This window comes from Callospermophilus lateralis, chromosome 6, assembly GCF_048772815.1.
Source record: "Callospermophilus lateralis isolate mCalLat2 chromosome 6, mCalLat2.hap1, whole genome shotgun sequence".
Taxonomy (NCBI): Eukaryota; Metazoa; Chordata; class Mammalia; order Rodentia; family Sciuridae; genus Callospermophilus; species Callospermophilus lateralis.
In genome coordinates this window covers 45,970,666-45,992,387 of record NC_135310.1, presented here as the reverse complement: position 1 = coordinate 45,992,387, position 21,722 = coordinate 45,970,666, and the positions used below count along the sequence as shown (strand labels likewise).

At 38.5% G+C, this 21,722-nt stretch overlaps 1 protein-coding gene across 2 annotated transcripts in view; it reads right to left on the bottom strand.

Annotated features, from left to right (window-relative positions):
• The window catches only part of Man1a1 (mannosidase alpha class 1A member 1), a 168,275-nt gene extending 151,335 nt beyond the window's left edge, over positions 1–16,940 (bottom strand). Inside the window, exons 1-2 of one of the 2 annotated variants that reach the window (XM_076858303.1) lie at positions 16,822–16,940; positions 14,729–15,589 (exon numbers count right to left, since the gene is read on the bottom strand). In XM_076858303.1, the coding sequence (XP_076714418.1) occupies positions 14,729–15,589; positions 16,822–16,848 (888 nt within the window). In that variant the 5' untranslated portion in view covers positions 16,849–16,940. Of the gene's footprint in view, positions 1–14,728; positions 15,590–15,853; positions 16,061–16,821 lie in introns of those variants that run through there. The other variant, XM_076858304.1, reaches the window with a different exon arrangement.
• Between the last annotated feature and the right edge of the window lie 4,782 nt (positions 16,941–21,722).

The window sequence follows — 21,722 nt, the reverse complement described above, 5'->3', positions numbered from 1 at the left end:
TCCTAAGCCTCTATTGCCACATCAGCCAAAAGTAGAGAATTTAAATCAAAACTTTCATCTATCAGGAATACACACACCCGCAGTAGTTTTCCTAATAAAGAATTTCATCTGGTTTTCTTAGACAAGGTGCCTGGAATTACAGTTTGCTAAACTTCTTAATCCTCAAAGACATTGCTACTAAATGTCCAAATATTAGGGTGTCTGCCTTAGGAAAACCTAGAGTGTAATTCTCAAGATCACAGGTGGGTGGAGAACTACCACCACAGAAGTAATACACAGAATTCCCAGACTCTCAGACATATTCTAATGGGACTATGTTAAAGAAGCATTAAGAAAGGAAGACATGAACAGCTCTGCCCTTCCGTACTCCCCTTAGGCATCTCATTTTAAATCACTGTATTTCAGTTCACTTTACTATGCTGTACCGTGGGATAAAACACTTTCCTAAATTTATAAGATTATAATGGCTTTCGATCATTTTTTGAAACATTTAACAGGGCATAGGAAAGAAAGAGATATAGATCCTTTTATTTTAATTTTTAAAATTTTTGCTGCTGCTGAAGGCAAGCAAGTTCAAAATTCAAAGATTGAAAAACAGATCTAGGGGAGTTTTTAGATCTAGGAAAAATGGAGACAAAAATACCCTTGTGTCTATCAGAGAATATCTTTACCTTTTTATATCACTCGGTTTTTATTAAGTAAGTCCTGCCTTGAATTCTAACAACAAATAACTGAAAATTAACAATGTTATGGATTTAAAGTTTTCTATTATTTGAGGTTGAATACAAAGAACTTAAATATCATCTCTGACGTTAACACGAAAAGCAGGCAAAATGTTCCTCAGAATGTCTTATCGAGTACACAGTTCCAATAATGGGAAGTAAACTTTTAGAACATTCGTTGGTGATGTGTTTCCAAATCTAATCCTCCAGGCATAAACTACAAAGTTAATAAAAAGCAGATTAAAACCCACCAAAAACAAATTATTAATTCAATTTTTCCATTTCACTCTTCAATTCTTGCTTAAATGCATTAGGAATGTCTGCTGCCAATATAGTTAAAGCTGTGGCAGTTCTAATAATCAACGAATATTATAAGAAAGGCTGTGGAAAGCACCATATGCCTAATTATTGAGCTAAATTTATACACATAGCTGAAACACTTTCCTCTTCTCAGTTCACAAAATATTTCTTCTGATGCTCTGAATGTTTTTCTCCAGATTTCACTCTTCACTCCAGCTTTCTTTCCTGCTCCCAGATCAGAGTGTGACTCGGGGCCGGGAAGTCAGAGGAAACTGGACACTGATGAATCAGTAAAAAACTGCTCCATTCCACACTCTCTCTAAGGTTTTCCTAAAGAGGAGCATCACTTTGGTGGCAAAACAATGGAAACAAGACAAATAATGCTTACTTTCCTGCCACAGGAAGCAAGGATTTTGGCAACAGCAGCCAAGAAAGGAAAGCAATGATGGAAAATATAAGCTATTGGTCAACACAGTGATACTGCAGCAAAACTTCCTCTTCTTTCCTGGAAATAACTTCCTGAATCCAATTTACTTACCAATGCTTTTTCTTAATAAAAGTCCAAGCTTATTACTTCCACTAATCCCCAGTTACTAATAAATGTTATTTACTGAATAATGCCACATGCCAGACATTGTGCCCAGACAGTCGCATACATTTCTATTTTAATGCTTATAACAATTCTGCAAAAGAGAATTATAAGCCTCATTTCACAGGTGTGGATAGGGAAACTCAGAAGTGTTTCCTCTCTGGCATATTGCCTCACAATCTAACCAGGTTGTGAAGAATTTTGGTTATATACTTAAGTTGTTCCTTCATTTTGGTTACATTTAAGATGAGCCACTTTCTATTATCAAATTATGGGCTATGAACTTATGGGATAGGAAAAGGTGTCTCTATGTTTAACGAGTCTGAAATTAGTAGGAAGGTAACATGCTTGTGAAATTATCAAGAGCACGTCCAAAGACAGAAAGAAATAAATGACATGGAAATTTGGAGAAGGGAAAACTCAGTAAAGGTTGAGAATGTAGAAAGGGCTTGATGGGAACATAGATTTTGAGCAAGTGAGATCAACAAAGAAAACAGGGTGAAATCCTGTTTTGGAGAATATGCAAAGTTAGTGAAAGAACAGAATCCTTCACTGTGCATTAGAGGAGATATGACAGAGAAGCAAGATGTTGAGAAGACAATGGATGCTAAGCCAGAGAGCTGTAACTTCTAGAGCAATGTTCTTCGAAGTGAAGTCACTGTTGGCATTCACATTACCTGGGACATGTTAAAAATGCAACTTCTGGGGTCCACCCATACCTACTGAGTAAGAAACTCTGGGGACAGAGCCCTGTAATCTATGTTCTTAGACACCCTTCAGCGGATGGATTCTTAACAACATCAGATTCAATGGATACGTTACAGGAAATGAAGAACCACTGAAACTCTCCTTGGATAACAACAAGAGACGTGGTATTTTAGGAAGATTAATTTAATAGTAATCTACATAATGGATTAGAAAGGGGACCATTTACAAATTTACAAAATTCACAGAACTTCTGCCATGTAATAATTTATGAGAGAGCATTTTTCAGGAGATATAATATAAACTGGGGAAACAGAAGACTAAGGTTTTTTCTATCAAAATGTCACCTCTTCTTTTTGGGGCTGGGGATGTGGCTCAAGTGGTAATGCGCTCCCCTGGCATGCGCGGGGCGCTGGGTTCGATTCTCAGCACCACATAAAAATAAGATAAAGATGTTGTGTCCACCGAAAACTAAAAAATAAATATTAAAAAATTCTCTCTCTCCCCTCTCTCTCTTAAAAAAAAAAAAAAGTCACCTCTTCTTACAAAAGAACATGTTCATGAAATTCTGAATTCTCTAGTAGAAAATAATACCTAACCTATGACTTTTTAATCTGTGTGGCACTATAAGCATTACTTATTAAAACACTATTTTCTCAAAAACTTTAGCTAGAATGTGAAAGTGAAAAGAAAAAGAAAACCCAACATTTGAATTAGGTGTATAATGTATAAAATAGAAAGATAAGAAAAATGACAGCAAATATAAAATATAGCCACAACTCTAGAAAATAATGAACAGAAATGGATGAGAAGTCTAATTTAAAAATCACATACCTGAAAAGCAAAGTGCTGGGTGTAAATATAAGGCAGACTGACTTTTCAACAGAAAAACACAGAGATTTTTTATTTAAGTAAGTGTTGACCTTTAAAGAAATCTCACAATTATCTACATTTATTTCAGCAATATTACATTTACTCAAAAGATTTTTTTATGATTCACTTTCACAGACCGTTTACAAGTCATGTAAGAAACAAATACCATTTTTATTTTATAAAAATCATTCTGAAAAATAGATTTAAAACTAGGCCGGGGTTGTGGCTCAGTGGTAGAGAGCTTGCCTAGCATGCATGAGGCACTGGGTTTGATCCCCGGAACCACATAAAAATAAACAAATAAAATAAAGGTATTGTGTCCATCTACAAATAAAAAAATATTTTTTAAAAATAGCTTTAAAGCTAAAAATGGTCTGTGGGGGAAAAGAGTTCAAAGATGGGTGGACACCCTTTAGGAATGTGTGATTACTTAGAAGGCAGTCAAACTAAACCTGAGTAACTCCTGCCTGTGTGTGTGTTTAAACATATTCATTTATCAAATATTTACCGGGTCCTCTTATGGGCAAGGACCAGAGCTAGCTGACCTGGAGGACATATGATAAATAGGGAAGGTTCCTCAATCCCAGCATGATAGTCCTGGAACAGATCAATGACAATAAAGAGCTATGCCACAGAAATTCTATGTTTTTGGAGTGAGAGGAAAAAGCAAGTACTTCTAACCTACAGTGTGACTTTATCTTAATACTGATAGAATACTTAATAAATCATAATTTTTATTCACTGTAACTGCTAATGCAGCCTTCAACAGTAGTTAATAAATCATCTTCATTTTTTATGCTCCTCAAATCCACCCCTCCCCTTTTAAAGCTACTGAGTTCTTCATTAAGCATTCTAGGTTAAGTAATCCCAGGAGGATGAAGACTAGCCAAGTACTTAACATGAATGAATGTATACAATTTATTAAATACATGTCAATTATAAAATCCCCTTTTTACTACATAAAGTTCCCTTTATAAGTCTTAATAAGAATTCCTTATAAAGTTGCTGACTTGAGTAATAACCCCTTAAATCACAATATGGACTGCTCGGGCATTCTAATTATGAGCTGAAAACCTGTAGTTGACTAGATATAATATTCAACACTGCCAGTTGACTACAGAAATAACATGCCTCAGAGATCAGCATCTTATATTCTAAAATCACTATCATCTCAAGCCACAATTTACAAAAATAATATAGTTCATTTTGTCCATCATTATTCATCATGTTAACATGGCCTCAAAGCCAAATTTAAATAGTTCTGGTGTCAGAGTTTCACAAAATAACTGAGGTCAGAATACAAACAAACACAATTTGAAATATGCAACTCTTAACTAAAAATCCTAAAAATCATTACTAAAAGCACTCGACTTAATTAGCTAACAAACAAACAAAACCTCACCAAAACCAAACAACAAATACACTAGGCCCAAATTTCACCCAAACAACAAAAACAACCAAACATAAAAAATCATGCTTTTTTGTTATTTAGATATAGCATGCCTTAGACAAAAATGTATATTTAACTTATTTAAAACACCGAAGGTCTCTAACATATGAAAGAGCTGTCTGCTCATTCAAACATAAGAATATACATTGTTATAAAATGTTATGAATGGTATTTTATTGGGTCATTTTTTTTAAAGAATTTAACTTTTTAAGAATGTACAACCGTACAACCCGATACACCATAGTACACGCTTGTTATCCCAGCAACTCTGAGAGGTGGGAGACAAGGCTGAGGGATCACAAATTTGAGGCCAACCTTGGCAGCTTAGGCCCTAAGCAACTTAGCAAGATCCAGTCTCAAAAAAAAAAAAAAAAAAAAAAAAAAAATTTTTTTAAAGGGCTGTGGGTAAATCTCAGTGGTACAGCACACCTTGGTTCAATCCCCACTACAAAAAGAAGAAAAAACAAACAACAACAACAAAAAAAAAACTCATCATTTTCTGTCATTAAAATCATTTTTGAAATTCTGTTTGTACTATTTCTTATCTTCAACTATGATCTTAAAATTCTAGAAAATCATCCTAACAGAGGAAGACCATTCTGCTTTCTGAAGATCTCCAGAGGCTAATCTGATCTCTGCTGAACAAATTCCAGTAATTTAAAATGCAGATGAGCTCAGTGAAACTGGGTCTCAGTGAGGGAAAGTGGAGTATCCCAAACTGTTGGGTAAGATCTCCTATCAACAGAAGTACTTCCTAGCCTAGGTGTCTAACTCAGGGAAGAAGTAATTTGTTGCAAATTTTTTTTAAAATTTTTATTACCCAAACTGGAGTCCTTCAGGACTTTACTTCCCTAGGAGATCACATCCCTCCAGCCAGCTTGCCAGATCCATCTCCTCTGGTATCTGAACGCCTGAGGCCTCCAAGTTCTGCCTTTGTCCCAATTCTGCTCCTGTAAAAACTTCCTTGTTCTGTACAACTCACAACAAGGAAGTGCAGCTAGTCAACCAACACAGGACAAATGTTAATCAAAGGCAAATTAAAAATATAAGACACTGTTTCATCACCTATAAAACTTATAAAGATTCAATAGATTACATTCATTATTTCACAGGTGGGAGTACAAATGAGTTTTGGAAAGTTATCCATCAAATATATTAAAAACACTGGGCATGGTGGCGCATGCCTGTAGTCCCAGCAGCTTAGGAGGCTAAGAAAGGAGGATTGCGTGTTCGAAGCCAGCCTCAGCAAAAGCAAGGCACTAAGCAACTCAGTGAGACCCTGTCTCTAAATAAAAAACAAAAACAGGACTGGGGATGTGGCTCAGTGGTCGAATGTCCCTGAGTTTAATCCCCAGTACCAAAAAAAAAAAAAAAAGTACTAAAGCTTTTGGTCCATTCATTTTCCCATTCTAGAAATTTAAGGGAGGAAAATTCTACTTATAGGGATGGGGAGCAATGAGAAGTGAGATAAACTTTCTAGACAAAGGCATTTATCTTGGCATTTTTTAAATTTAAAAACAGACAAACAAAAAAGGAAATAAGCTAAATGCTCAGGTCCAAGGAAATGGTTACAGTAGGAACCTTTTGATATATTATGCTATCATAAAATGACATATCATCCGGGCACGTGCGTGCATGTGTATAATCGCAGCAGCTCGGGAGACTGAGGTAGGAGGATTGCAATTTCAAAGCCAGCTTCAACAAAAGCAAGGCACTAAGCAACTCAGTGAGACCCTGTCTCTAAATAAAATACAAAAGACGGCTGGGGATGTAGCTCAGTGGTAGAATGCCCCTGAGTTCAATGGTACCTAAAATCAAATCAAATCACATATTAAAAGAAGATGAGGTCTGGAGTTACAGTGCAGGGGTAGAGTGCTTGTCTAGCATGCGCAAGGCCTGGGTCCAATACCCAGCACTGCAAAACAAAACAAAAATGTGTCTACAGTGTGGTCCTAGCTGTGGGAAAAAAAATTAACATTGGGCAGGAGAGGAAAGAATTGACCCTTCTGCAACTGATAGGAGTATGAAGGATTATTTTTCTTTTTTCTACTCCTGTGTGCTTTTAAATTTTTCTTTCCAAAGGAGACACTTGTTTACAATGAAAAGACACAAAGAAAGATAGTTTCTCATTCTACAAACCTATTTTTCTCCCTTGCCATAACAAATCTCCTGTACAATAATTTCTATTGAGCATCGTTAATAATATTCCATTAAGAACAGCCTTCAAGAAGTCATACATCCAAGAAAGGGAGAAATTTCAGGCAGTTGGAAATGAGACTGGGTACACGTCCCTGTCCTACTATAACATTTCCACAGGTCTTTTTGCTTATGCCCTGATAAAAATAAACACATCTTTTACTAGCTCCAGTATATATATTCATTCCTATGAAAGAGAAACTAGGGTCAAGCATGTCCTAAAACCTCAGCTCAGGGAAGCTGGACTGCCACCTCCAGTGTGGGTTAGCCTTTATCTCTGAGACTCTCTTGTCTCTTAGAAGGATCACTTGCTCTTCAAGGGACTCTAAAAATGCCATTCAATAAGAAGGATTTGGCAGAATTGGAGACTCCAGCAATAGCTCCATGGTCCTAGTCACTCTTAGGCCTACTTACATCAATTACCACCACACCCTTCCCACAGACTCCTAGCATATGCAAACTGACTTCCTCACTAGTGCTGCAGCAAGTATTGTTTTAGGGTGTAATGTGCTACCTTATTAAACCACCCATTCAGAACTTGGAGGCCGTCAGGTTTCATTCTCTTTTCCACGCCCTCTCTCATACCAAGTTCTCACTGAACTCCCCCATACAAGGGAATAGAGGCAGGTGTCCCACAGGTAAGTACCTGAAAAATGTCATTTGAGGCTGGTCTGAATGTCACCTTATGGAGGATGTAGAATAATAGTGATCAGAAAGCAGCAGAGCAAATCAAGGACTGGAATTTTGATAAGTTTAAGAGCCAGGGAGACTAATGGACTGACAAAAGATGAGCGTGAGGGAGCCATTCTAGTTACCAAAGTCAAATAAATACAAAAGCTACTTGCACTTTTTAATTTTATTATCTCTGTTCTGGATTATGTGCAGGACTGCTGGGCTCTGATGTACCTAAAGCAACTGCCAGAGCATTCATGACAAAAACGAGGGCTGTGACTCTTAAAGGCTCTTAAACCTTAATCTCATTTGGTTTTCTTTCAAGTACTTAATGATCACAGAAGTCTTTATCAGGACTCCCTGGGGGTGGGGCAGCCTGGCCACATTCCTCAGAGGAAGGAATTAGCCAATACTGTTCTCTCAGGCAGTACCTTCTCAAGCAAAGCTATTCCATCCCTTTAGGATGTTCTCAGCAAAGCTGCCATTCCTAGATGAGAAGGGAGGACCCAGCCTGCCCAGTCTGCAAAGCACAACCTCTCATTAAAAATCCAGGAGATCACAGGCTGATGGGGCCTGGTCACTGCAGTAGCAGTTCTCTGCTCTGTCCTTGGTACTCTGGGACAACCTCAGGGACATACACTTCAGCAGCCCCTACTGTGTATATATGTAGGATAAGTGCTGAGGTCCTTCTGGGCTTGAAAGGTTAATACACCTAAATTCAACGTGAGATTCCTTTAAAAAGCCAAACTCTTTGAGCTACGAAATATAACTGATTTATGCAACATTTAACTACTGGGTGACGAACTAAACCCTGTTAATAAGATTTATCACAATTATTATAAGTTTTGCTCAATCTAAAACAAGTTTCATCCCACTTCTTAAAAATATTCTTCCAAAAACAAAACAGATTCAAATTCACTGTTTTCCATCTCTCTATTTTTTGAGGAATAATTTCAGTGCTTAAGGGGATAACTCAACTGTGACTGCTCTGAGAAGATGGCACTTCAGGAACAAGCACGTTCGACTGTGAGAAAGAGACAACTTAATTTTTGCACATAAATTTTGAAGTACAGAAGCTGAAGAAATATACGCAGTGGGTATAATTTTAAGGATACCTAAAGTTTTAGGGGAATGAAGAGATTCTTTAGTTGAACTGAAAACATATCTCTTTAAGCTTTGAGAAAATAATTTTAACTATTTTTCTGATAGCCTTTTAAAACTTCATTACCCATTTTTCCTCACTTATTAGGCAGTATCATGGCTTGATGGCCTTAGGTGTTGACCAGTAACCATCACTGTATGCCTGATACCATTCTAAGTGCTTTATTGTAGAGGATCAAATTTTTAAGCCTTAGGATCCAACCAAATAGGCACTATTATTAACTCTGTTTTTCCAGTGAGGAAACTGAAGCTCTGAGAGATGAAGCAATTTGCTGAAGGTCACAAAGTTAGTGAGAGGAAGAGGCAGATAGATACAGACCCAGGTAATCTGAGTAAAGAATCCACCCTTCTAACCACATCTCTGCAAATGGATGGAGCAGATAAGAAAAGGCACCCAAATGGAGACTCTTCAGAACTTACTTGAGTAGAGAGAATGACCTATAGATTAGTGTGGTTTTTAAATGTATGCCATTTATTTATTTATTTATTTATTTATTATCCTTAAGAGTATTTTTATTTTCCAAATCACTTTTCTTTTAAATAACGTGCTTTCAGGTTAGCTGTCACTTTTTTGTTATCCATAGCACAACATCAGAAGAGCACAGATATTTGTAGTTTGAAAGAATTCCCCCAAGTCATCACACCCTTCTTCTCTGGGCACCTACACATGCCTTTCTTATATGCTGCAACTCTTTCTTTCTTCCTTTCTCTCTTTCTTCCTCCCCACTTCTCTTCAAAAAGAATGTTCAATTGAATAATTACAAATGCCTCTGCTTCCTGCAGAGACTTTTATAAAGAGGAAAAAACTTCATATCAAACTTTCTCTGGGTGGCTTTAAAAACAACAAGTCTTCCCCATCATTGCATTGGTATGATTTTAAAAACTTAAAAATCTAAGATGAGACCAAATCTACAATATTGTAGAATTATACTGCACATGTTTCATACTCTACATTAGGTTCTGCAAATAATAAATATGGGTAATTAATATACTTCTTTAGAGTTTTATTTAGTAGTCAAGTTGTGCAGGGGATAGTGAGCAAAACTTACTGAGGATTGGTCTTTGAATTTTAACTCTGCCCACTAACTGGTGATGTGATTTCCAGAACATTCTTGGTGTCTTGGTTGCATGTACGATAAAATGAATGAGTTGTCTCTAAGGTCTCACTCACGTATAGTACTGTATGACTTAGAGCATATATTTAGTTTTCAAAAATATGAGATTTAAAGTCACTACTTTATGGCATATTGATGGTAACAGAAAAAAACAATTTGTGTAGTTTGTGCAAAGGGCCTTTCAACAGATGTGGGTGGTGAGGGTGGATACAGGTAATTCAATTACGAAACACCAAGCAGAGCTGTAGGCTAAGAACGCTGAGGGAAAAGTCAAGACTTATTTTCCTCAAACAAGGAAACTCTTCCCTAAACAGATTTCTTTTTTATCATTTTGATCTACTTAGAGGAAGACCATTTGCCATACCTATTAAACTGTTTCTGGAGTCCACAATGGTTACTCTTATTTTGACAAGTCTAAAGTCATCTTTCACAAACACATATGTTCACGATTTTGTAGGGTACAGAGAAATTAAAGGGCTGCAGGTACTCTATTGGGCTAGGACGTATAAGCAGGTTCCTGTGCCATACTGATTCCCTGATATACTTACCCTTAATTCCTCACACAGATCTGTATTACTCCCTCTGACCTTGAGACATATACTCAAAGCTCACTTTAACAAAGAATGCATGTTACCATAGTTTGATGAAATATTTATTTGTACTATTATAATTTATGAATAATCTAATTTATGTAAGTTCTACAATGAATTCTAAAGAATCAGATCTCATACAAAGGAATTTTTTATATATAAAATACTAGACTCAATTTCTCAACACAGTTCAATTTATTAGGTCATAAAGAAATGATACATTGATTTGAAAATGCATGTTTTTCAATCTCCTTTCATAATTCTAAATTCTAAATCCTATATGTAGTACTTTTATGTGAATCTTCATTGCCTATTAACAGGAAGGCAGAATACTCCTGTTGAAGAAATTATCAATAACTTATAGCTGAACATAATTAAGTACCCACTGACAATCTTTTCTTAATTTTGTATATTGACGTTCAACAGTCAGCATCTACTCTGGTACTTACACTGTTGAAGTCTTAACTGACTCATTTACTTGTTGAAGAGAGAAACCTTTAGAAACACTCCATGTCCTCTCTGGTCTGGGGAAGAGCCCCTGAATGGATCAGTCTCACAATGGTCTCTGTTCAGTATGTTGTGTGTCCCAGAACAGGGAGCAGTTTCAAAGGAAGCACCCAAGGGTGTCTAAACCCCTCAGGTCAGGTCTTCAATCTGTCACTTTTATTACTTTGTATTTAATATTTTCCATACCAGAACTACCTATACCAGCAACCTAAGTAAAAGTGGGGTAGAAATGTAGCTCAGTGGTAGAGCACTTGCCTAGAATGTGCAAGGCTCTGAGTTTAATCTCTATTACTGTAAAAATTAAAATAAAATAAAGAGTGTTCTCTTTTGTTTTAGTCTGCTGAGATTATTCCCACATCTGATCTCTACCAAAAGCATTCATGGCTAATAGTTCATATAAATGATATACTTTTCCCAAGGCTATATACACAAGATTCGTGTAAAATATAATAAAAATATATTTTAACAAGTCACCACCAATATGGAAATTTTCCTTAAATTTATGATTATACAAGTCTGGAATAATAATAATAATAATAATAATAATAATAATAATTTTCAAAAGCCTCTTTTGAAAAACTGAGCAGATATCTGTGTCTCAAGAACTGATAGATCCTAAAGTCTTATTTGATAGAAGGATGACAACCTGCACAAGCCCCACCTGCCTCTTATGTTGGTGGGGACTCCAATTTAAGAAGGGACAATTTGTCTTCAGTATTTATTACTGAGAAATCCTCATACTTCCAGGAAATGGAAAAATAAAATATTCACCTTCCAAATTGGATTAGGGTTCTAATCTTAAAGGAGAGGGCAAGCTCATTGTGTAGAACCCCTCTACCTATCTCCCTAGCACTACCAAAAAAAGCTAAGAATACTTCCTAATTTTTAAAAAGGGGTGAAGTAAAGGGGAAAATGGACTATTTTTCTAAAAATTCCATGGTGCTATTTTAGCTTCCAGCTTCATTTTTCTAACACTGCTTTTTAAAGCTAAGGGCAACTTGAGCATAATTTCAAGAAGATCCAATTCATGAAAATAAATAGGAATTCTGTACGCATTATGAATTTCAGGGAAATTCCAGAGTAAATGCATTTACAGAGTTTTAACAAAATTTTCAAAGGGTTAAGTCCAGGAAAATCATAATTTTAATTTGAAATATTACATCAAAGATTTATCATCCATCAAATTAGTAGTGGAAGTCACTTAACATCTTTTTTGGAAAGGGCACTAGGCAATGTCCAATTTGAAGTTAAGTATCTCCCCTAAAACACAAATCTGTTAAAAAGTTACTATGGGACCAATAACACAATTGTATCAGCATTATGAAAAACAGTATTAACTGCCTTCGAGCCACATTTATAAGAGTTTGACTTAAGTTACAGCCCAAGACCCAACATGTTAGGCCTACTTATATTTTCTAAATTTTAACTATAAAAATTTTGGTATAGTCAGGTATGATAAAGAATGTAAATATCAAAAAAAGATTTAGAAAGCATAGGAACAAGAACAAAACCAAAGCAAAGATTCATTGGTTCATTACAAGAAGCCCAGAGGGGTAACTGAAACCAAATCTTACTTGTATGAAGTCTAGTGCTTTACTTACAATGGGCAACCACTTTTTCCTCCTAAAACCACTCACTCACCAAATTCTTTTAGAGCAGCATGCATTACTTTTCTTTTTTTTAAACAAAGGACTACATCTGCTTGAACTAATCTGATGAAAAACATAATCCATTTTACCCCCATTGGCCTTTGACCAACCACTGCAACTAATTATGCTGGCTATTTTGGGTTTTCACAACATGGAATTTTAAAGAACACACTGAACTCTACAACTTTTTGCAAGACTGGGCAATTTCAACACATTTTGGTGCTAAGATGTTGGCACCACACTTTCAACAGAGACTACATAAATTTCCTTAACATGGTAAATTAAGAACTTTGGATTTAGAGATATATATATGAGGTGGATCCAATAGAAATAGATACACGTACTGTTAACCTGAATGAACTACTATTGTATCACTGTTCCTGCTGTAAAAGCACTTTTAGTCACTACTGGTCCATGACAGCTTTTTATACCTGTACATCTTTGGTATTTAAAATCTTACTCAGAAAACTGTGATGTGTGCTAACTGGCAGCTCATATGAACTACAGGCATGAAATGCACAGGTTGCTTTCTTCAAGTTTAAAGGGAACAAGCATATAAATATCATTTAGGGTTGCTTTCCCATGGTTTGGGTAGGATATTTTTACGGAACCTGGAAGATGAGGATAGCAGGATGTTTGGGAAGAGGTAGAGCTTTGTTTCACCCTCCTGGTTTGGTGATACTGACAGTTTTCCAAGGAAAAGGGAAACTGCTAGAGAGTTGTTCAGGAGAGTAGAATCCATCCCCCCAGGTCTTGGTTCTGTGCCTGAGCAGGAGTCTCAAAGAAGCAGGAGGCTAAAGCATTACTGAAGAAAGCTATGTGCAGGGCAGAGGATAAAGGAACTCTTCCTAGGGTAAACTGAAAAAGGACCCAAATTCACTTTAACTTGCTTAACTACAGCTTACCCAGACTCATCTAGTCTTATGTTAAAGTGAAAATGCTGTGACAATCTATCAGCCTCTATTCTGCAGCCACTTAACCTTCATCTTTACCACCTCAAAATTCTGTTTCCTCTCTGAAAATGGGACCAGGAAACTTCCTTTCCTGATTACTGACCCAATATTAAAATACAAAATTTATTTTCATAGACACTATGTATCATTTTTCAAAATGGCAAAACTATTACCTCCATTCATAATGTATTTTAGAAAACTGCTCAAGATTTGGGATGACACGCTTTAAATATGGTTCCTACAGCTCTTAATTCTCAGTAAAACCCAGGCTGGCATCGTTTCACATAGGGCAGCAACTCTGGAAGGGAGCAAGACCATAGACATCCTGGTGACAGGTGATTGGGAAGAAGTCCCAGGGTCCTAATTCAATTCCCTACCTAATCACTAACTGATTCTTGAGCTCTGGACTCTTAAACTTTTATCACTGCAATGACAGCCTGAAATGATGTTTAAGGTCTCCTTAAGCTTTAAGCTGCTCATGAACTAATCACATGTTATGAGTTCTAACTACAAATTACATAAAGAAATTACAGAGGATTTATCAAAGTCTATGTTTGTCCCAGATTAAGTTTGTTATTATTGTCTGTTATGAAGCAAACCTGTTGCTTCACATGGAATACCCTATTTCTGACTATGCACTAGAAATAGTTAGTAGACTGGCTAAATTTTCATTTTTTTTTTTGAAAAGTAAACAATAGTATACCTCCTATGATGGGAAGTTCTCCAGTTTCACCTTTTGACTTTATAAGTACACACAAAATGCCACCTGGCAGAATGGGGCCATATGACTGAACGCTAAGGAGCTCTGGCTTGCTGCTAGTACTTTTACATCCTGGTTGAATGATGCTTTGGTTTACTAGCAAGCTTCACTTTAAAGCCACTTCCAAGCCATATTAGGGGGGCTGTAAAGTACCTTCACTGTACTGTACCCAAACTACTAAATGTATACAGCCAGTAGAGGTTTGTCTATCACCAGCCGATGTATTAACACCAACTTCATATGGCTTAAGTTCACCACAGCATGCAAGTTAAAAGCAATGGGATTCAGCATATATCGTAATTAGCTACATCTACTATAAAACTAAAAAAAAGAAAAATGAAAGAACCTTTGACATAGCACCTGGTGGAAGAGGAAAACCTCCATCTCCCACTACAGGGTAATGTTGCAGTCTTCAGAGTTTCAAAGGTCTGTCATTTCTCCCAGAAAAACAGCCAACTGGGAGGGATTATGACATGATGCACTCACCTCTACGATCTTTGCCCTCTTCTCACGGATAGCTTCATCCGCAGGCTCCCGGTTCTCCACTCCAATGGGAGGCACAAAGTCCACCTCTGGCAACCCTCTGAAAGGATCCTTGTCACGCAGCTGGTCCTGGGCTACCTTCTCCTTCTCCAGCAGGATGTCTCTTTGGATCTCCTCTGGCAGCTTCTGCAGGGTCTCTTTGGCTTCCCTGAGAGCCCGCTCGTGGTTTTCGCGGATCCTGGCCAAGTTGTCCTCCAGGGCGGCCGCGGGATTCCCGGGCGCGCCCTCCTCCCGGAGCCGGGGTAGCCCCTCCGCTGAGTCCTCGGCACGCGCCCCGGGCCCAGGCTTGTGGTCGGCGGCCGGCTGCAAGGCGGGGCTGGAGTGGAACAGGACTCCACTGAGCAGCTTGGAGGAGTCGGGAAGGAAGAATATTGCCCCGAAGCAGAGAGTGATGAAGGCGCTGAACACCAGAAGCAGCACGAACTTCTCCGTCAGGCGGAAGGCGGAGGGGCCGGACCCCTTCCTGCTGCCGCCGCCGCCGAGCCCCCCACCCAGACCGCCGCCCAGACCGCCGCCCGCGGGACTGCTGAAGAGCGGCAACAGGCCCCCCACGGGCATCGCTGCCGCCGCCGCGGCCGCCGGGCGGCCGTCTGTCCAGTGGCCCGGCGCTGAGCGGGTCAGCAGCCAAACTTCGCCGCTGCCGGGCGTCAGCGGCTGCGGGGCTGGGTCCTGCGCATCCAGGCCGCCCGAACCGCTCCGCTGGGCTGCAGGTCTCCCCAGGGGAAACAACTCCCCTCCGAATCTTCTCCCCGGGGCGGCTCCCTTTGCAAACAAGCACGCGTGACACACCGCTGGCTGCAGCGCCTGCGGGGAGAGAAAACAGTAAAACATAGTCATTATGCGAATCCTGATAAAGTTTCCAGCGGGTCTCCGCCCTCCGACGGCCTTGCGAGCCGTCAGGACAGCTCCCCCTGCTCAGAGACCCTGAGTCCAGCTCGGGGCACCGCCCTCGCAACCCACTCTTTGGACTTGAGGTGAAGTTTTCGAGTCCCGGGGAGGGGTAGAGGATGTCCCGCGCACACCTGGGGCAGAGAAGCTGGCGGACACCCCCTGGAGGGGGCAGCGCACCTCTGACAGGAAAAGCGCAGCGTGGGTGGGGGGCTCCTCAACTTCGCCCGCTCTCCATCTCCGAGCCGAGATCGGCTGCCTCTTCCAAGAGGCGACTGAGCGTGCAGCCCGGGCTGCCCTGCAGTCCCCGCCGCGACTCAGGTGGGCGAGTGCGCCCACCCGCGGGTAAGTCAGAGCGGTCTGGGCAGCACGATGCCCTCCACCACGGCCCCGCGAGCACTAATATCACTGCCGGTCTCCGGGCGGTCGGAAACGAGGGCGGTGACGCGTCCGGAGAGTGACAGCGAGGCCGGGCCAATCTTACGCCTCCCAGGGTCCCGCGGGGGTGGAGCCGAGGCGGGGAGGGGGCCGTGCGGGGCGGGGAGTTTACGGGAAGCGCAGCCTCGCGGGGGCCCGGCCGGGGGCGGGGAGGTCGCTGGTCCTGGAGGCGCGAGGCGGGCTGGAGCCACCGGGAGCAGGGCGGTCAGACCTGCGTGGAGGCCCTGGGTGAAGAGGCGGCGGTCTCAGGTCCCCGAGTTTATTCCGCGCGGGCCTCAGGCTCGGGTCCCAGGGGTGGTTGGTTCTCCAGTGATCCGGGAGGCACCTGGGGTTGAAGCTGAACCTCCTGGACTCGCTTTTGGATAGCACCTTGCGTAGCGGTCGGGGACCCACTGCCAGGGGTCCCGGAAAAGGCAGTAGATCGCAGGGCACTGAGTCGTTCCGAGGCGCGTCTTTTTCTCCAATTACCCTGTTTTTACCCAAGGCAGAGATTCCCCGGTGCTCAATAGCAGTTAAACCAAAGTCCCTCGTTAGAAGAACCAGGATCGTGAGAGCTCTTGAGCACTCTGGTCTATCTGAATAACATCCTTTTACATCCCCAGAGACTTATGGTTTTGTGGGTGCTTAGGACTCTTCCTATGCACCCTTTCCCCCTTCAAAATAAAGTTGTGTGCTTCCCCCGCCCACCCTCACTTTCGAAATTCATTTACCTCATAGCAGTTGGTCAGATTTTCCATTCAAAGGAGTCAGTTTTATGCTGCCAGAGCTTCAAGCAATAAATTGAATACTGTTGAAATTAAGTCTTGGATCCGAGTACTTCCAGCGAAGTAAGGACTGGGTCCAATAGAATGTTTTCAACACAGCCTTACAGTATTTGATATCTCAAGGAATGTCATGGAGACTGGCTCCACCTCCCATGACATCGCATGGAATGTCCTGGTCTCTGCTGATACCACATAGAAAGACTTTAGGATCGAATCGGTAGGTAACCCTCTACCCCCAAGAGGGCTGGCCAGCATTATTTTCCAAAATATGTTCCTGATCCCCCTTTGCTACAGTAAGGGGTAATCAGGAAAAAAAAAAAAAAAAAAGAAGAAGGAAAAAAAAAGTTGACTGACTTCCCATTACTGAAAGCTAGTTTGTAGCAGCCTTGTCTTAGCCTCACCCTATTCTGGAAATGTGATTTTAGTTCTGCTTCTGCTTGTTGTCTTATAACAAAGGAAATAGCTGACACCTTTCAGGAAGGTGCCCACAATATGGTTGTTTTCAGGTGTTAGACTGTATGAGAAAATACAAAACTAAATCAGAAATCCTATTGCAGTTTTCATATACGTATTGATTTTAGCTATTATTGCTTGATATATTTATTTTTGTAAAATGCGCCAGTCATAGGAAGTTCTAATTAATAGGAAATTATGGTTTGATAAAGACAACTGATGGCTTGGTTATTTTGATACCTGCTATGAAATTCTATGCCCAGAAGAGTGCAGCATATCCAAGCAGGGTAATAAATTTAGGACTGAAAAAATAAAATGATATATTTTTTTAATGATGGGAAGGTAATTTTTACTTCAAACTACATTTATAGGTTATAGGTAGGCTTAAAATTTGAATCACTGTGAAATAATATTACTTGTTTCCAATAACATTCTTAAAACCGAGTTACTTCATGGATACATAAATGACAGAAATTGGGATTCATTACCCAGGAAGCAAACTGCTTTAAGGTCATTTTTGGACTGACCTATTCTTTTAAAATTTTTGTTTTAAGAAAGAGGTCACTTTTTATGGTGACAGAAATATTTGGAAACTTTGCTTAAACTAATCTTTTAAGTATTCCAGAAAAGCAATAAAATCTATTTTTTTAGTGCATGTTAAAATGGCGGTGAAGGGGAAGTTATAACCTAATTCTGTTTCTGAACTCTAATTTTGATACCAATAAGTTTGGGCATTGACTCTACTGACTGTAGTGGAAACATTGAAAAATTGGCACTGAGATTTAAGAATGATTTTTCCCTAAGAACTTTACATTTGATTTATCTATATTATTTCTAAATCTTTTAGAGGACTGCTCTTTTAATTTTAACGCACTCTTAAGAAGCTTATTATAAGATTTTTTTATTATCTGTATTTCTTATGACAGAAGCTTATTGTGATTGAAACCTGGCTTAATGATTGGTTAAAGAAGAAATTAGCTTTCATATTAAAGGGTACCAATCTGTGGTAGGTGGGAATGATAACTATATGAGAATGTTCACATTTGGGCTAGAGAAAGTTTTAAAAATCACAGGAAAGTTGTCTTAGAAGATATACCATTCAGAACAACCATGCAAGCTTCTTAAAAATAACCACCACCCGTAGTCCTGTATATGCATGTAAGGGAGGGAGTAGAGTCGAGTCAGCAAGAAAAATGTACTTACTGTAGAAGCAGAAATGTGACACTTTGCCTTGATTTTAATGTCACAAAGTACTTCATGTTCTCCTGTTGAAAAAAAATGTTTTGCACCCTGAGATTAAAAAAACATGTTTTTTGTTCTGGTTTCTCAACTCATAAAATCTTTACTGTCGGGTAAGACCATACTCCCCACTCTTATCTACCTAGACAATATTGTGATCTTTGTGAGTACAATGATTGAGATGAAATTGCTGTTTTCTCACGAGTAGTCTGATACAAACTTGGCAACCTCTGTAATGTTGTTGAATTTTTTTTCTCTTTAAATACTTGCTGTGCCTTTTGATTTGACCAGCCAGTCTTTCTGAAGTACAGATCCCTTGAGTGAACCTTTTGCAAGTTGCTTATAAGCATAATTCTTACTTTTTCCTTTTTTTCACTGTTTGTGTCTTAGACAAATATTTGTAAGTGTTCATATTTCAAGATATAATCTTTAAAATCAAGTCATTTTTAAAAAACCCGGCTATAGTCATAAATAACCTCCCTAAAACACACACACACACACACACACACACAATTTTTTTGGTTGTTTGAATTTCACCATTTTTTCTTATAATTTAACAAAGGGTAGATTTAACTTTCACATTAATATGTCTAAAATTAAATATAATAATTATGAGCAGAGTTACAGAGGAAAAATTGGCAAAATGTTAATAAAAACTTGTTTTGAATTAGTAGTTTTATAAAATTATTACGTTTTCAAAAACCAAAATGCAAGAACACTTCTTAATAGGCAGTTTCCAGAAGGTACCAGTTAGAAGTTTATGAATGAATCTTTTTAAGGATTTTGTTCTCTGATTTAAAAATAAAAAGTAGTCTAATAAATATATAAAAAGTAGTCTTATGTTTTTATATTTAAATAAAAATATATGTTATATATACATTGTTGTCATTGTTGAACTTTCAGAGATATATATATATATATATATATATATATATATATATATATATGTTATATGTATATATATGTGGTAATTACTGAAAATTTCCAAGCTAGATTTCTGATGTAAAAAAAATCTTTTCTAATTGCCTTCAAATTTCAGGTTAGAATAGTTTTTTGCTTGTATTTTAAAAATGTAATATGAAGAAAATACTTTATTGTGAACATTATCTCAGAATTGCAATATTTCAGTGAGCAACTTTGAATTTTTTTTAAAGAGAGAGAGAGAATTTTTTTTTTTTTTAAAGAGAGAGTGAGAGAGGGAGGGAGAGAGAGAGAGAAGTTTAATATTTATTTTTTAGTTATTGGTGGACACATCTTTGTTTGTATGTGGTGCTGAGGATCGAACCCAGGCCGCACGCATGCCAGGCGAGCGCGCTACCGCTTGAGCCACATCCCCAGCCCAGAGAGAGAATTTTTTAATATTTTTTTTTAGTTTTTGGTGGACACAACATCTTTATTTTATTTTTATGTAGTGCTGAGGATTGAACCCAGTGCCCCGCACATGCCAGGCAAGTGCACTACCGCTTGAGCCATATCCCCAGTCCAAAATTTTGAATTTTTAATATGGAAATTAACTGAAGGTTTTGGTACTAAAATTGGAGTCTACTGTTATATCTCTAACTCCATGTTTTTGCCCTTCCTTGGTTTACTTTAGAGTGAGTGGCAGATTATTTTATAGAATTCCAATCACTTTTGAGGAGGCCCAAAGGAGTGGCTTTCAGGAGCTATATCAACATACCCCTTTGTCCCTACAGTGTCCTGTTGAAGGATCTGTTTTTCTTTTGAACACTCATTCCATAAATATTAGCTGTCCATAATTTGAAAACATTGGTTTCACAAGCATTTGTAAATTTTTGTTGTTGTTGTTGTTGTCATTGTTGAACTTTCAGAGCTTTATTCTACATAGAAACAAAATTTGCTAGCCTCTTCCACAAAGACCTAAGACCCTAGGGAAGACTACTGCAAAGTTGAGGGAAAAAAATACTGTTGCACTTTTAGTAATTAAAGTTGCATTAAATTAGAAAGTACTTCATTTGTCTTGAATGTTGGAGCCTGAGGACAAACATTGATTTGAAAGAGAAGATATGATGATAGCTTCAGAGAGGTTCTAAATCAACATTCAAGATGAGAAATGTGTGTGGAGTTCTCAGATATAGGTTTCCTTAATCATGTAGACTTTTCTTTTGGTTTGAAGAATATTACAAGGACATCCTTACTGTGATCTTTATTGTGTTTTGATTTGATTTGATTAGCACAGTGACTGAAAGAAATCAGCACAGGAAGAGGCTTTCCTGACGTACTGGGCAAGGGTTTGAATACGGGAGCAATTTATTATAGAGGACATTCATGTCCTTGGCTGTGTGACAATGGCAGATAAGTCACCTGTCTTCTGTGACTCTCATTCTTCATCAGCAGCATTGCTGTGGCTCTTAGGCTAAATGATATAACTAACATGTCTGGCACAGCAGACGTTCACAAAATTTAAGTCAACCCTCCCCAGCAGAATTCATGCTGTGAGTGTCAGAAGAACAGTATCTATAGGATTCTTATAAGGAAGACCCACAAAAGGGTGATGGAGAAGAAATTGTGGATTATGTGGTTCTTCATAGGATTATCACTTTTCAGATCCTGTACTTTGAATAATATCCACTGGAAAATAAGGGATGGGTGGGCTGAACAGCCTCAGGTTTGATAGGTGGATTCCATTCCACCAATGTTTCTCTGCTTGTATAAGTAGAACCTAAAAGTTTACTAGTGAACCAGGATTATAGTTCCTAAAGCCTTAGGAAAACATGAGCAGTGGCAAAGTCAAGTAAGGAGAATGACATTGCCTGTTGGTGCTTAAAGAATCAGGAAACCAGGCTTAGAGCAGAAAGGTTAGATATAAATGTTAGCAATGACCCTTACAGACTCTTGTATATAAAATAATATATAAGAATTTATGACTTGAGAATACACTGTTTCAACAAAGGAAAAGTTTCTTTCCTTGACCAAAGAAAGATATAAATTTTTTTCCTTTCTTAAAAAGTTTTTAATGTACTAGATTTATTTTTAAAAAGAATATATTTTTTTCTGTAAAATTCTTTCTCTCCATCCTCTTATCTCATAAATGATTATGTGTGTTTCCAGAAAAACAAAACAAATTCAAAAAGAGAAAAAAAATGTGATAAATTATTCTGCCCCGTTGAAAATGTTTTTCATGAAATAAAGTGAAA